The sequence below is a fragment of the Callorhinus ursinus genome, unplaced genomic scaffold, assembly GCF_003265705.2.
Source record: "Callorhinus ursinus isolate GAN/ISIS: 27379988/994484 unplaced genomic scaffold, GSC_fseal_2.0 scaffold4, whole genome shotgun sequence".
NCBI classification, from domain to species: domain Eukaryota; kingdom Metazoa; phylum Chordata; class Mammalia; order Carnivora; family Otariidae; genus Callorhinus; species Callorhinus ursinus.
Window position 1 is genome coordinate 87,716,709 of NW_027397066.1, and position 14,028 is coordinate 87,730,736.

Sequence of the window (14,028 nt, forward strand, 5' to 3'; positions counted from 1 at the left end):
TGGTGTGTTCGCCAGAGACAAATGGCTATGTAGAATGTGTTAAGAATATAAAGATCTGGGGAGTGATGTGGGGGAGGGGTTTCTTCTTTTCTAGTTCTTAACATTAGTTGAATGTGGAGTGTATAATAATCTTTGTCTCTATCCCTCATTCACTCCTTTCATGTGCTGTGAATTATCCAGTAGAATTTCAAATGAGATTCTTGAAGGAGAAATGCATAGTTCTGTTCCTTCCCCACCCTTCTTTGGCACAAATTGCCAGAAAAACTCTGTTCTGCCCATCCATGCAGTAAATTTTATAGGAGCTCCCACAGATAGAAGTGATGTTGCCTGGTGTTGTGTGAGAATGGGCAACTTTCTAGTATCTTGCTCCAGAACCTGGCTCTTTCTATTATCCTCTGGCCTACGCTAAGCTACACACCACACTCTCCGATAACTTTATCAGCCTAGGGTAATCTGTCATCTGCCTTTCTTTCTTAACTTTTTTTCTCAAATGGCCTGAATTTGGGGGGTGGAGAAAAGTGTAATTGATTGTTTCCCCCCTCAAATCCTAGGGCTGTGATAAGGCATTGTGTTTCTTGGCTAAAAGGGAAGTCAAGACAATTTGTCAGTTTTCAGAGCATCTCCCTGAGCTCAGTGGAAAAGAAAAATATCACCCATATGACTGTTATAGTCTAAAAATACACTGTAGCTAGGAAATACAAATGTTCTCAATTTGAGGAAATGGATAACTATTTAAGAATAACTATTTAAGTGACTAATTAGAATAATGTGGGAGTTATTTCAGCAATGCTTGAGGTATCTTCAACTCTGACCTCTAGCTATGGGACTGTTTTAGCTTCATTACGCTGCCATAGCTACACTTAATCCATTCTACTGTCACACAATGTTTATTTTCCACATTTATAGCCCATTAACATCTCTAATACAACATGGGCTTCTACAACCACTCCCAGTCTCAAAATTGGTGAGTTCTGTTTAACAAACACTACTGACATCTCTGTGTTCAGGAAGCAAAGACTTTCCCAGGAAGTGGCTTTGAGTTCACTCAGGGCCAGGTAACTCAGTCCGTATCCATATAGGGATAAAGATATTTTGTAGCTCCTTTGTGCCATCAGGGAATGAATCAATATGCTAAGCATGTTGGCATCTCTATTTGGGGACATTTTAATCGGGGTAGAAGATTATAGGAAATAGGCTAGGTGGCTTCAAGTGTTTTGAAGAAGTTTGTGGAGAACCCTTGTTCCAAGATGTTCCAGAACACAGAGTAAGAATAAATGGGTAGAAAGCACAAGCTGGGATATTTTAGTTTAATGAAAAAATAACTTTCTAACAATTACATCTGCCCTGCCATGAATAAGCTGCCTTTAGTAATAGTAAACTGCCTTGGATCATCTCATAGTGAGGTCATCCAAAAGATTCCTACCCCAACTGTCAAATCCATTTGAACTCTGAGAATCTATGATTCTGTGAAAGTTTTTCTCATAAGCAAAACACAAGGAAGTTTGAATTCCATTTTTGAAGGAGAAAAATTTAATATATTTTATCTTATTATACATTTTCCCTAAATTACAAAGTCAATAGCTGCAAATATATTCTGCTACAAAGCTTTCTGTAAGAAATATCTCTATAAGAAAATACATCTCATTAACATTTCCTGTAAATAAATTACTTCAAATAATAATTTTGGGATGTACATAAGGGAAATAATGCAAAAACCAGATTGTAAATGTGATTGCTATATAGGAAATGTTTGACTGAAATGTTCCGTTTTCATGTTGCCAAGCTTATAGAAACCTGTTTGCACAAACTTTGGTTCTTGGATAGATTAGCTTATAATTTTTGTTTTAGCAGACATGTGGAAAAAATGTAAATCTTAATCACCCTTGTAAATGTGTATGGGAGGCTGAAATTCTTCATAGACATGCAGGCTCAGATTCAATCTCTACTGGGAAAACTTGAATTTGAAACTGCAGAAGGGGTTCAAGTAAAAGAAAATTAAGGAGTGACTTGCAGTCTATAAAAGAAAAGGTCAAAAGTAACAACTATAAGATAACTTTTTTGCTTTATGCTCTAGACATAAATATTTAGAACTGAGTAAAGTAAAAAAAAGTAATAAAATGGTTTCAAAGAATTTGGAAACTGTGGTTTCTATAGGTTAGCAATATGTAGATTTTACAAGTTATTCCATTTATATTTTTTACTTTCAATGGCTGCAGAAAACAGAAACAATATCTTTGGCAAAAAAAAAAAAAACAGCTGTTGCAGAGAGAGATTGGTACAGAAATTTCAGATGGTGCCATTGGCAAGTTAGACGTTTAGGGAGGACACTGGAACCTTACTATACTACCTGCCTTGGGAGTCCATTTCATGAGACCTCCCCATATTATTTTAGGACCTCAAAAAATATAAAATAAATATTTTGAGGTCAACTAGTGACCTACACAGAACTCATCTGCATAGTAAATATTGTGATAGCAAATCCCATGGAAAACTTCCATTTAGGTTGTGCGGCCTCAGGCTTCAAATATGAATAGCCAGTTTGTGCCTCAGACATATGATCAACATTTGCCCAAACCTGGGCACTTGACAAAGTTTTGTCCATTTCCTTTGTGTCCCTTGGTGCAGCACAAATGTAGATCAAGTTTCTATTATCAGCTTTTCCTCAATGTATTGCTGCGTGTGTAAAGAATACATGTATTTACCAATCTAATTCTACCAAACATGGGAAATGCCAAAGCTTCAACAAATAACAATCTATTAGCTTTGATTCTGTATCTTGGACACCTTAAAAATTTTTGAAATCTGTGAAATTCTGCTCTGTACTATTCACAATTAATTGGGATAGTTTGGAAAATAAAATATATTCAGGGTAGGAATCACATACAATCAAGAAAACGTGCAATGCCATTCCTTTAGAATGTGAATGGACTGCTTTTGTCTTATACAAAAACATTCTTGGGAATTACCAGTGAAAATAAATTTTTGAGAAACATAACTAAACAGTTTAAAGCAAAACAACTTTGGTTTCTCCTAAAGGTGTTCACGAAAAGACTTGCAATTATTTTGAAATTATTCGGAAAATACTGACTGCTTTTTTTCTTATCTACCAAGCCCTTTCATTGAACCATGGAAGTAGTGTTCCAAACCAAAAGGTGATTCTGTGTCGCAAATTATCTATGTTCCATGCTTTCATTTCCTATTTAACAACTCTTTTCATGTGAAAGCCTATTGTATGCCAAGGGACTATTTTGTTAAACAATAACCTTGAACTAGAAATATGGCTTTTAGGTTATTTCTATAGGCAATCACCAATCTGAAGGACACCGATCCTCCAGCACAACCTAAACTCTTGGAAAGTCACATGGTATTCATCAGTAAATTTCACTGTGTGCTTTTTTTTTCAGTAATAGCATTTTCACAAATGTGTACATTATTTACATAAACAAGTTGCATCACAGAAATGCATCGGTTGTACTACATTTGTTACCCCTTTCTAATCTGCTTATTCTCTTTTCCTTTTTCTCTCTCTGTGATCTCTATATTCATATCACATTCCTTATGTTAGCCATTCTTCTGAGATCCAAATCCTATTTTCCACCATGCTATAATGCATTAAATACACAGATTCACAGTCTGCTAGTGATGATTTTCCTCAGAGGTGATCATATTTTCTGACACACGTGGAGTCTGGCTTTGGAGGAATAGGTGGCATCTTTCCATACTTTACACGATAGGCCCTTTGCGCAGTCACACCGCTGAAAAATTTCCAGCCCATGAGAGCCCTTCTTGCGCTGTTTGGTACAGACTTCCCCCTGATGGAGCACTGGTTTGCAGATTTTGGTCCAGAAGTGGCGAGCGCAGCAAAACCCTTCGATGCAGTCTGATGATCGTAGGCAGGGGTCTCCTTCATGCCCTACAGAGATGATGACCAAGAGATATTACCATGACACTTTAGGAAAAAATTCTACTCTGCAATCAGAAGCATCTACAATATTTTTACTTGTACTGTCTTCCATGGAGTTATCATTTATGATGGAAAGTCTTGGATTCCTATCGATCGGCTCTCCCTCTAATCACGTCAAGCCATTATTGTCCATTTTGATTATTTGCTGTCTGAATATCAAGCTTCATGAATAGCAAGGACTGTGCTTCATCTTCTCTTTACTTCGGCATGGTCTGCTCTTAGATCTTTCTCTGATCATTATTTTTAACGAGGTGAGTGAAAAATAAGCAAAGAAAGAGAATTGCTTTCAAAGTAATTAATTTGATACCTTCTTGGGAGGTATAAATAAACTCTGATTCAGGGAGAAAGCTGAAATTCTCAGGGACTCCTAAAACCCTGCTTCACTGTCTAACCAGGAAAACAGAAACTTAAGACAGAAGATGTTTAATGCAGAGAACTGGGCATGCAGGTGGCAGCAGACGAAGAAGGCCCAGAGGATGGTAAAGCAACAAAGCAGGAAGCCGCTACCACAGTTAGGCTGAAGGATCCAGCGGAGAAGTTCATGTCAGAATCTGGGGCCAGGAATCGCTAGCTGGGACTGGAATCCCAAAGGCCCACTGACAGGGAGCCTAGGACGCGCAGTCTCTACAGAGCTGTGATTCAGAGCAGAGTAGAGAAAGGGCAGACAGCCCCAGGGTCAACAAAGAACCCATCATTAAAAACATGTGGAAGAACAGATCTGGATATTTAATTCAGAAAAAATGACTAAATCAGCAAAAGAGCAAACACACATCACAGCTGGGTTGATGTGTCACCTATACAAAGAAGGGGTCAAAAAACTTCTTTGTATTTTTGTCAGATTGTAAATATTTAGGCTTTTTAGGCCATGTGATCTGTCACTGCTCACTTCTGCTGTCACAAAAGCAGCCATAAGTAATGCCTAAATGAAGAGGCAAGTCTGTGTTCCATTAAAACATTATTTTACAAAAACAGGCAGTAGGACGTATTTGGCACACAGGCTGTAATGTGCCGATCCTGGTCTAAAGGATTGTCTGTCAGCCCAGATATAACCAATCCCACTGTGTGATATGGACATGACCCACTAGGAGTTCTTCCTAGTTTCCATCAGAAAATTATACATAAAACTATACAAAAATATTAGTAAATTTGAAACTGTATGGTGACATAGCTATCTATTGGAATAAGGAAGTATACTCATGTAATGACAAATGCATGTGAATTTGGTGGAATAGAAATAGGAGATCGGGTAAAGACATAGGTCTTCAGGGAGCATAGACAGGGGATAATTAAAGAGGAATTGTTAATCTTTTTAACATTATCCATGTCAACATTAATATTCCAGGTCTGACTAATAGGTCAGTTATTCTATAGGATACTAGCTCTGCAGAACATGAAAATGTGGGGAAATATTTTTGTGGTCAAGAAATTATTGACCACAATATTTGTGGTCAATATTGAGGACATACAGTGTTTAAAAAACTTAACTAGTTTTCCTCACTGCTGGGCTTCTCAGAGCCCTCAATATTCCAATTGTATAAAGTTCCCAAACTGGGAGATGCATTATTACAAAACTCTTGAACACGGCACACTTTCATTCACAGACTGTCTTCAAAGAGTATTGCTCCACAGAACACACTTGAAAGAAGCCTCCTTTAAAGATGGACATGTTTCATGCCTTCAACCTTCTACTATTAGTAATAAAGATCAATAATTTCATGCTTTCAAATTTTACTGTTAGTGATTAGGCTTCCCAAATATTTTGATACAAGTAAGGGGATTTTATGACCATATATAATCCCACTAGAAACCAATTATCTTTGATAAGTTGGTCTATGAATAGTATATTATGTGGTTGTTTAGTAAAATTAAATTTCTGCAAAGGTGAGAAAATGATTCAAAAGCTTAGAGATTTAATCATATGACTGCAAACATTTAAAGACAGGACTGTTTAGAAAATGGCATGATTGATTGATCGGGGTGCTGCAATTCTCATAATATATATTTCCTAACAATTTAAGATCTCTTAGAAACCTCCAGCATCCTCAAAATTAAGAATTAATAAATTCAGTTAAAATCTTGCCAACAAAGTATCTTCCTGGTATTTTTTCTAAAACCAATGCAATGAATTATGAATATTTTAATTTTACTTCTCTTAAAACAAGAAAAAGTAAGCATAGAGCTACAGATCGCTTACCTTTTATATGTGACATCTTAGTGTGTGGTCTTCCTAGATTCTGCCATCCCAAGTCATGGTTTGAGTAATGACCATGGTTTCGATCTCTGTGTCGAGTGCCATCCAGAGCTGGGATGTGAGGGGTTAAGATGCTCTCAGTGACAGGGATGCAGATGCCTGGAGATGGCAAGTAAGTAGTTAGACTTATCTGATTCTATAAAGTGTGATTCTTATCCAAGTATTGTGCTGATGTGAGGTGTGATGCTATCTCCTATCTATCTGTCTATTTATCTACCATCTATCTTTTATCTATCCTCAATTCATTCAGCCATTCATTTATTTACATAAACAATATTAAATCATATTATTTAATATTAAATAGAATTAGTTTGGCCTAACTAAGGCTTCCTTAATTTGAATCTCATCTCAAGACCAGGTGTCTGTGGGCAAAAATAGGAATAAAAACATTTCATTAAGTTGTGAATACGTGTGTTTAGAATAGTGACTTAGTAAGTATTAAATTAATATTAGCTATTCCTACTTTTAAAATGCCTGATCAGACATCCATCTTCAGGATCCAGGTTCCTTTGTTCAATCAACAATATCACCCTAGTCTACATTGTAAACATCTCTCCCCTTCACCTGTCCCAGGTACTTCCAATAGGACTCTGCCCAGAGGTCAGGAGCATGTATATGGACAGGAGTCTGATTATCTTGGTTTATATGACTAGATTTATGTTTCAGATCACCTTCTGTAATTATTTAATGGTTTTATCCTGTGTTGTCTGTGGTTCTTCATTTCATCATTAATGCTGAATTGTATGCCTAGAAGTTCACTGACATTGGGTGAAGTCATGCTTATGGAAAGGCTGGGGAATAGACCCCCGTGTCTCCATTTGGAGGAGCCAATCCCCCCCTCACTATGAATGTGGTGAGTGGGGGGGGGCTTTAAAAGAAGACACCCTGAATATAAGAACCGAGGTATGAAACTGGAAGAGGGACACACGACTGTATTGCTCAATCACATCAGGTTCTTTGTTTGAACTGGAAGAGGGACACACGACTGTATTGCTCAATCACATCAGGTTCTTTGTTTGGTCTTTTGCACGTATTCACTTATGTGTTTATAGCTCTTCACGTACAACACTTTGGCGTGGCAAATCCTGGATTGCCATAGAATATAGAATCTAGAAATATAGATCAGTGTCCAGGAAAACTAGGATTTGGGAGGTAATCCAAGTAATTGTACACATATCTAAACTGTGATCCAATCCCTGCCAGTTTTGAAAGGCTCCTTGCATTTCAGGGGTCTGGCTAAGGAGAATGTAGTCGAATTTGCTAGACAAGCCTCCTACAGAAAGAGGAAGAGGCCCGTCAACACTGAACTAGATCTTTACCATTATTGCAGCGGGTACCGGGACAACACATGCCATCTCTGTGGCAGCGCTTCTTTTTCCTTCGACACACCATGCAGGCCGAGGATCCCTGGTGGGGACTGTGGCAATATCTCCCAATTTCACATTCCTTATCACTGCTACAAGGGTAGGCCTGTCAGAAAGTGCAACAACACCAAACGCAAAGTAGATTAGATTCCGTCACACCTATCAAAGTTACTGCAGCAAATCATGATGGGCAATAAATCACAGTAGGTTTCTCATCAAAGGAAATATGCCATTGAAATCACGTTCTGCACACAGATCCTACAGAGTGACACTTCCTTCATCAAGGACCCTCTAACTACTGATTGTTGACGGGGACAAAGATAAAGTTGATGCTATTCCTATATTTTTGTTGACACGACTTTGGAGCTGGGATTTTACATTTTGTGTGGATAGGTAGAGCTTTTAAGAGTACCTTTGGGGGCTCAGAAATTCTTGTGACTGTTATATTGCCACTGATTTATGGTGTAAATGAAACAGTGAGCCTCACTACTCCTCACTACACAACTGAACTGGATGAGGGGAAGTTTAAATGAAACAACAAAGGGCTGTGTTAGAAGCTGGAACACATCTCCTGCCCAGTTGGGGAACAAATACATTCAGAGTGACTCCCCACAAATCTTGCCTGTGAGGAGCACGGCAGAGAACCACTTCCAGAACCATTTGAGGTAACAGGCTGTTTGGCACAAAGAAATCAAGGAGCTGGGTCCTCATTCCAAATGCGGGTTGATGAGCAGCAGTGGGGTTCTAAGCCGTCAGAGAAATGCTCAACTCCAATGACATCGTGTTCTCGAGAAATAAAAAGGCAGGCTCTTTACATACAAAAACAGCCCTATGGGCTCTGGGGCCTTCAACTTCAACCGGGTCAAAGGACCCGGTGCCTCTATTTCTCACCACGTGAGGCTACTTAAGCAATGCCCTAGATTATCTCCCAAAATAAAAATACATTCTCCAGTTATGTACTCCTTGCCTCTTGGAAGTTTTCAGGACACTTAAAATGTCCCTGTTTGCAGAGGCAGAGTTGAGAAACTGAGCTGCCACGCCACACATCAAACTTCCTCATATTTTGAAGCATGTTGACAGGGAGACTTATTTATAAGTTGTTTTTCTTTTCTTTTTGTAGCTCTTTCCTGTTTTCAGAATAATGCATGGGGTTTTTTTTAATTGAAAAATACAAAAAGTAAAAAGAAGCTATGTAGTTATTTTTAAGCACGCATAAAGGATATGAATGTAAACCTATGGGCTAAAGTTTTTGCAACCCTCAAATAATTAGTGGGATTTGAGTGCTTTGCTTATGAAATGAGGTTTGGTGACCTCGGTCTGCACACACGGTCTATTTCTTTTCCCCTTCTTTCTCCCTCTCTTACATTCTCTTTCCTCCCCACACTTCTGCTACATGTGGCTACCTTCAGTGTCCCTGTGTTTTCTGTTTAGATCTGATCCTCTTCAGTTTGACAGAGGAAATAAATGTTAAGCTGACATGTGAGGCTGAAAACTCTACATGTTCTATGGGGAAAAAATACACTTTCAGCATCATTACAATAGGAAAATCACGAATTTTGAGTTTGCAAGTGCTTTTGAAGGATTGCATAATGGCCATGTTTGATGCCTACATTATAATCGGAGCCAGATAGAGCTATAAAATGATTTTGCATATTATTGTCCCTTTCTGGATCTCCATCACTTGGCTTAATGGAGAATCTGAATGAGGTTAAATTCAGAGTATTAGGCCATTTTTCAAGAATCCAAGACTGATGAAAACAAAACAAATGTAACTTCCCGCCTTGCCACACTCTTTCCCCCAAGCACTTTACTCCCTTCATATTTAAACCCATTAATTTTAAGTGAAATACAATTCACATGTTTCTGATTCATTTACATTTATTTCATCAAATTGTTTTGCAAGAAACATTTGATGTCTTACATGTTTTTTTCTTCCTCAAAAATAGGACATGTTCTTTCAATGGAAATACACATGTGCTACCTAAAACATCATGTGCAATTTGCAACACAAACAACAAATCTTCAAGGGATTCTGAATATAGAATAATACTTGATTCCATTCCTAAAAAAACAAAACAAAACAAAAAAAACACAATAGTCTATAAGGTAAAAAAACAAGTTGATTGCTAACAGTAGCAGTTTGTTTTGCGGAAAATTGTGGAAGACACATCATTAACTTCCCATTCTCAGTTTGTGGGAAATGGAAAATATTCGATGCATGGGGGTCCTGGGTGGCTCAATCCACTGAGCATCCGACTCTTGGTTTCAGCTCAGGTCATGATCTCAGGGTCATAAGATAGAGCCCCACTGTGTGCTCCACATTCAGCACGGAGTCTGCTTGAGATTCTCTGCCTCTCCCTCTTCGTCTGCCCCTCCCCCCCGACCTGCACACACTCTCTCTCTCAAGTAAATAAAATCTTTTTTTTAAAGAATATATTTGACACAGATGATATTGCAAAAAGCAATATGTTTAGTAGTCCTCTATTTGAATAGGATCACAGTAAAATTCTCACAAGTTTTTCAGAGGAAAGCTCAGTTGGTCTAAGAAATAAAATATATTAGAGGACATGCAGTTTTATTATGCTATTTTTATAGTTTTATTTAAAGCCAATTTAAATAGAAATGACACAGGCAGAAAACATATGCAGAATTTTTTGTAATGAAAGATTATTGTTAATGTGATCTTGCACTTGAAGTGCAATCCCAGAACATAACATTAAAAGCAATTCTTTGACAATTAAAATAAAATTTTAATAATTGAAATGCAAGGTTATATTCTATAGCTTCTAGTATGCTTATGAAACTCCTTGCTCCAATAAACAACCTTTAAATATGAATAAAATCAAAAAGTGGTAGGACAGGTGGAAGCAGGTTTTAGGGAAAGCGAAGAAGATGGGAGCATGCCTTACCTTCTGAAATCAATGTCTCCCAGCCCAGATCTACTCAGCCATATAGTTTCCTTTGGCATAACCATTAGCAACAAAACACAGAACATGAGAAAATATGGATCTGACCCATTAATAGCAATTGTCATATTTTCAGCCTAATACATTATTTTTCAATAAAGAGCTTGAAATAAGACATTTTCATCTCAAGGATGAGGGCTCTGCAGCTTGCTACTGTTTCTTCCCATATTTCCCCTTTAAAATGTCTGGAAATTCTATCATAGTAGGCAAGACAGGAAGGGTGGCAGAATAGGAGGGAGGGAGGTGGGAAAGGGGGGGAGAGAGAGAGAGAGAGAGAGAGAGAGAGGAGAGGGAAGCACATGGTTAAAGTAGTTTTGGAGGATCCTGAAGAAGGGATGATTGTGGCATTAATAGGCCACTATAGGGAATTATATACATTAATAAAAGTGCCATTCAGAAACTTTCCCATAGAAAAATCTTTATTTTCCACTTACTTTGGCCTCAAAAGCCTGTTGCTGTTCCCGTCTGATGATGGTTTTATGGCAAACGAAAAATGAATTTGATTGAGTATCTTAATCTAACTTTCCATTTAACAAAAACAATAATATGCTTCTCTGTTACTTATTTGTAGAAATTAATAAGAAGACCGATTTTTTTTACCTGCTATGGAAATTATTAATAGTGAATTGGCATGGTTCTTCATTGACTTGTCTAGGTAAACAGTCTGAGGAACAGTGACATTAGGCTGCATAAGCATCCAGGAATACTTGCCTTCATGCAAAATCATTCATGACTTAGCCTCAGTCACAATTAGGAGATGGATTCATTTGAGACACCTAATAATAACAGATGGGATGGGCCATGAATTAAGAATATACGAGAGCTGTCCATGATCAGGCCAAAAAACAAAGAGGTTTTGCCCAACCCCATTTCCAGGCTAAAAATAAAGTAGTTTCTGTAAATAGCAGCACTAGTTATCATTACAACCATGACAGGAACTAAAAAAAGAGTGAACGCATTGGACACAGCTTGAAAATAAAGTCCATCAAAAATGAGCATTTCTTTTAGTATAGAGGATTTTTTTTACATCTATTTACTCTGTGCTAATTTGGAATCATTACTTAAAATTTTAGCAACGAAGTAAAGAGAGGTTAAGTAACTTCAGCAGATAAGTCCTATGTGCTCAGTAGCAGAGAATTTGGGGATTCAGGGTCCTGCCCTAGCTTTCAGGCCTCCCTGCAAGGTATGATGACTAAGAGCATTAACTAGTGACAGTTTGTTGTACACATAGATAAGGAGTTTTCAGTGCTGACCTGTGTGCCGAATTTAGAGATTAGAAAAATAAACTTGGCCACTTCTCTCTCTAGAGGCCTCCAAATACCAACAGCATGTCCTGGTGCAGCTGTTGGAAAGATAGAATACTGGCGGACAACATGGGCAATACCGTAAACAACGTTTTCTCATTTCATTTCTTGACAACAGTTTTATGTCCATTTAAACTCAATGTAATCAGAGTTACAAGCAAAAGCCCATCATGCAGTTAGTGATAATTAAATAATATTCTAATGAATGAAATAAAATGAAATGTTACTCCATCTTATTTGAACTAATTGAGTCTTTTTTTTTTTCAATTATTATCAAAACTGCAGGGAGAAAAAGACCTGCTAATTCGAGATTAAGAGTCAAGGTGGAATTTATTCTTATTTTTCAGGGCTGCCCATCCCTTAAAACACACCAATGCGATAATGACAGAATCAGACCCCTAAGACTAATGACATAGAAAAAAGTGTTTTAGGCATCTCAGCAGCACTGGCTATTGAACAAACCTTTGGCCACAACTAAAACCTTAGTGTAACTCCTGAGTTTTCAAAATAATGACATTGTTCCTGTTTAATGATGGGGAGAAAAAAAAAAAAAAGAAGAGAGAAACATCACATAGTGTTCATGTGGGCTGGCCACCCATCCGGATTCTTGCAAGACTGTCCTAGTTTTGTTGTTGTTGTTTTAATCGGGACAATCCTTTGTCCCCGCAAGCACTGTTTGTAACAATCGGAAGTTTTCTGGAGCCAGAAAAACATCATCAGCTGGGCAGGCAGAAGAAAGCCTGCAGGGGGACGACCCAGCTATGGGAATAAAAAACATTTGGGGCGAGTGGATAGAAGGAGGTAGCAACAAAGGGCTGGGGACTAGAATGTCTAGAATGTCTGGGGTCTCAAAGAGAACATAGCAGGAGGTTGGCAATTACATTTGGGAAATTGTTGCCATCAGACTGGCTCCCCGTAGGTCCTTAAAGAAAAGATTAATTTCCCTTGCCCTGATGTTCCATCTGATAGTTCTCTGTTTCAACGTATATGCAAGGTATGCTATCCTGTAAGGCGGTAATTGCAAAGTCAAACCTTAAGACTGCAACTTCAGGAGGTGCAGGGACATGGGACTCAATCTGGCTAATGTGCGGTCGTATACTGCATGCCAAAGGCTGTGCCATTGGATCTTTCCTTTGTCCACAATTACCTCTAGGGGATAAGGGTGTATCTTTGAGGATTCCTGAACATAAGGCCAGGAGGATTGAGCTACATTAAATTGGAGGGGAGAAATTCATGATGTTCTGGCTGTGTGCCATAGGTTCATTAAGGCAGCTGTTTGGGTATTCATTCAATATCCAATAATTGTTTATTCAGCATTTATTTATTGAACACCAGCTACAATCCAGACACAACCAGTTCTGTGATCTACAAATGTTTTTCCTGCACCATCCCTAAAATAATTTTGAAAAGTATACATCCTCTCACACATCTGACATGTAAAATTTTTCAGCATAAGTGTAGTTTGTTTTATGAATATGGCATGTAATGTTTATAAGATGAAATTCACAGTAATTTGACATGATTCAATAAAATAGCTTTTACCTACCTGATTGATCAATGCATACTGATCCTAAAATAAGTCACAACATGGTCATGGATATTTTTCTTTGAGAAAATTAGTTTTAGAAAATGTCCAGTTAAATTTTAAAATACACAAGTCATCACAGCTATTTTAGATGTTCTGTATCCAGAATTTTCCAGCCAGCGCCAAGCTTCACTTTTAAAGAATTAAAGACAAGACAAGGCAAGATGTGTTTAGGATGCCCTAATCCACTGTTAAGAACGTCTTTGTTAAAACCAATACTCCAAATTTTATGTTAGTCTGTCATCCATAAAAGGTTTTATTCTGCTGGTTAATGCAGTATATCAAGATTTGGAATGTATGACGATGTTGCCTTTCTTTCCACATAAAATGGCAAAAGACTTATTGTAAACACAGGAACATTCCCAGACAATTTTAAGGAAAAAAAATCATGGGAGTTAAGGATATGGAAATTGATTTACTGAAAACAATTCATGCTGTGCACACCGTGGAAAACCTTTGAGTACCTTTTCCACATATTCATTTTAGGGCTGGGGTTGTTAGATATTTGGTTTTTGACACAGAAGTTCAGAGCTGAGAGAACTCTGCTAATGCTGCCTGGATCATAAGTTAGGAAAGATGGATCTCTGCCAGTGG

General features: G+C 37.8%; 1 protein-coding gene across 1 annotated transcript in view; it reads right to left on the minus strand.

Annotated features, from left to right (window-relative positions):
- Nucleotides 1–1,573: 1,573 nt before the first annotated feature.
- DKK2 (dickkopf WNT signaling pathway inhibitor 2) overlaps nt 1,574–14,028 on the minus strand; it is a 96,825-nt gene continuing 84,370 nt past the window's right edge. Inside the window, exons 2-4 of the mRNA XM_025873653.2 lie at nt 7,535–7,685; nt 6,159–6,314; nt 1,574–3,913 (exon numbers count right to left, since the gene is read on the minus strand). Coding sequence (XP_025729438.1) covers nt 3,663–3,913; nt 6,159–6,314; nt 7,535–7,685 — 558 coding nt within the window. The 3' untranslated portion in view covers nt 1,574–3,662. The remainder of the gene's footprint in view (nt 3,914–6,158; nt 6,315–7,534; nt 7,686–14,028) is intronic.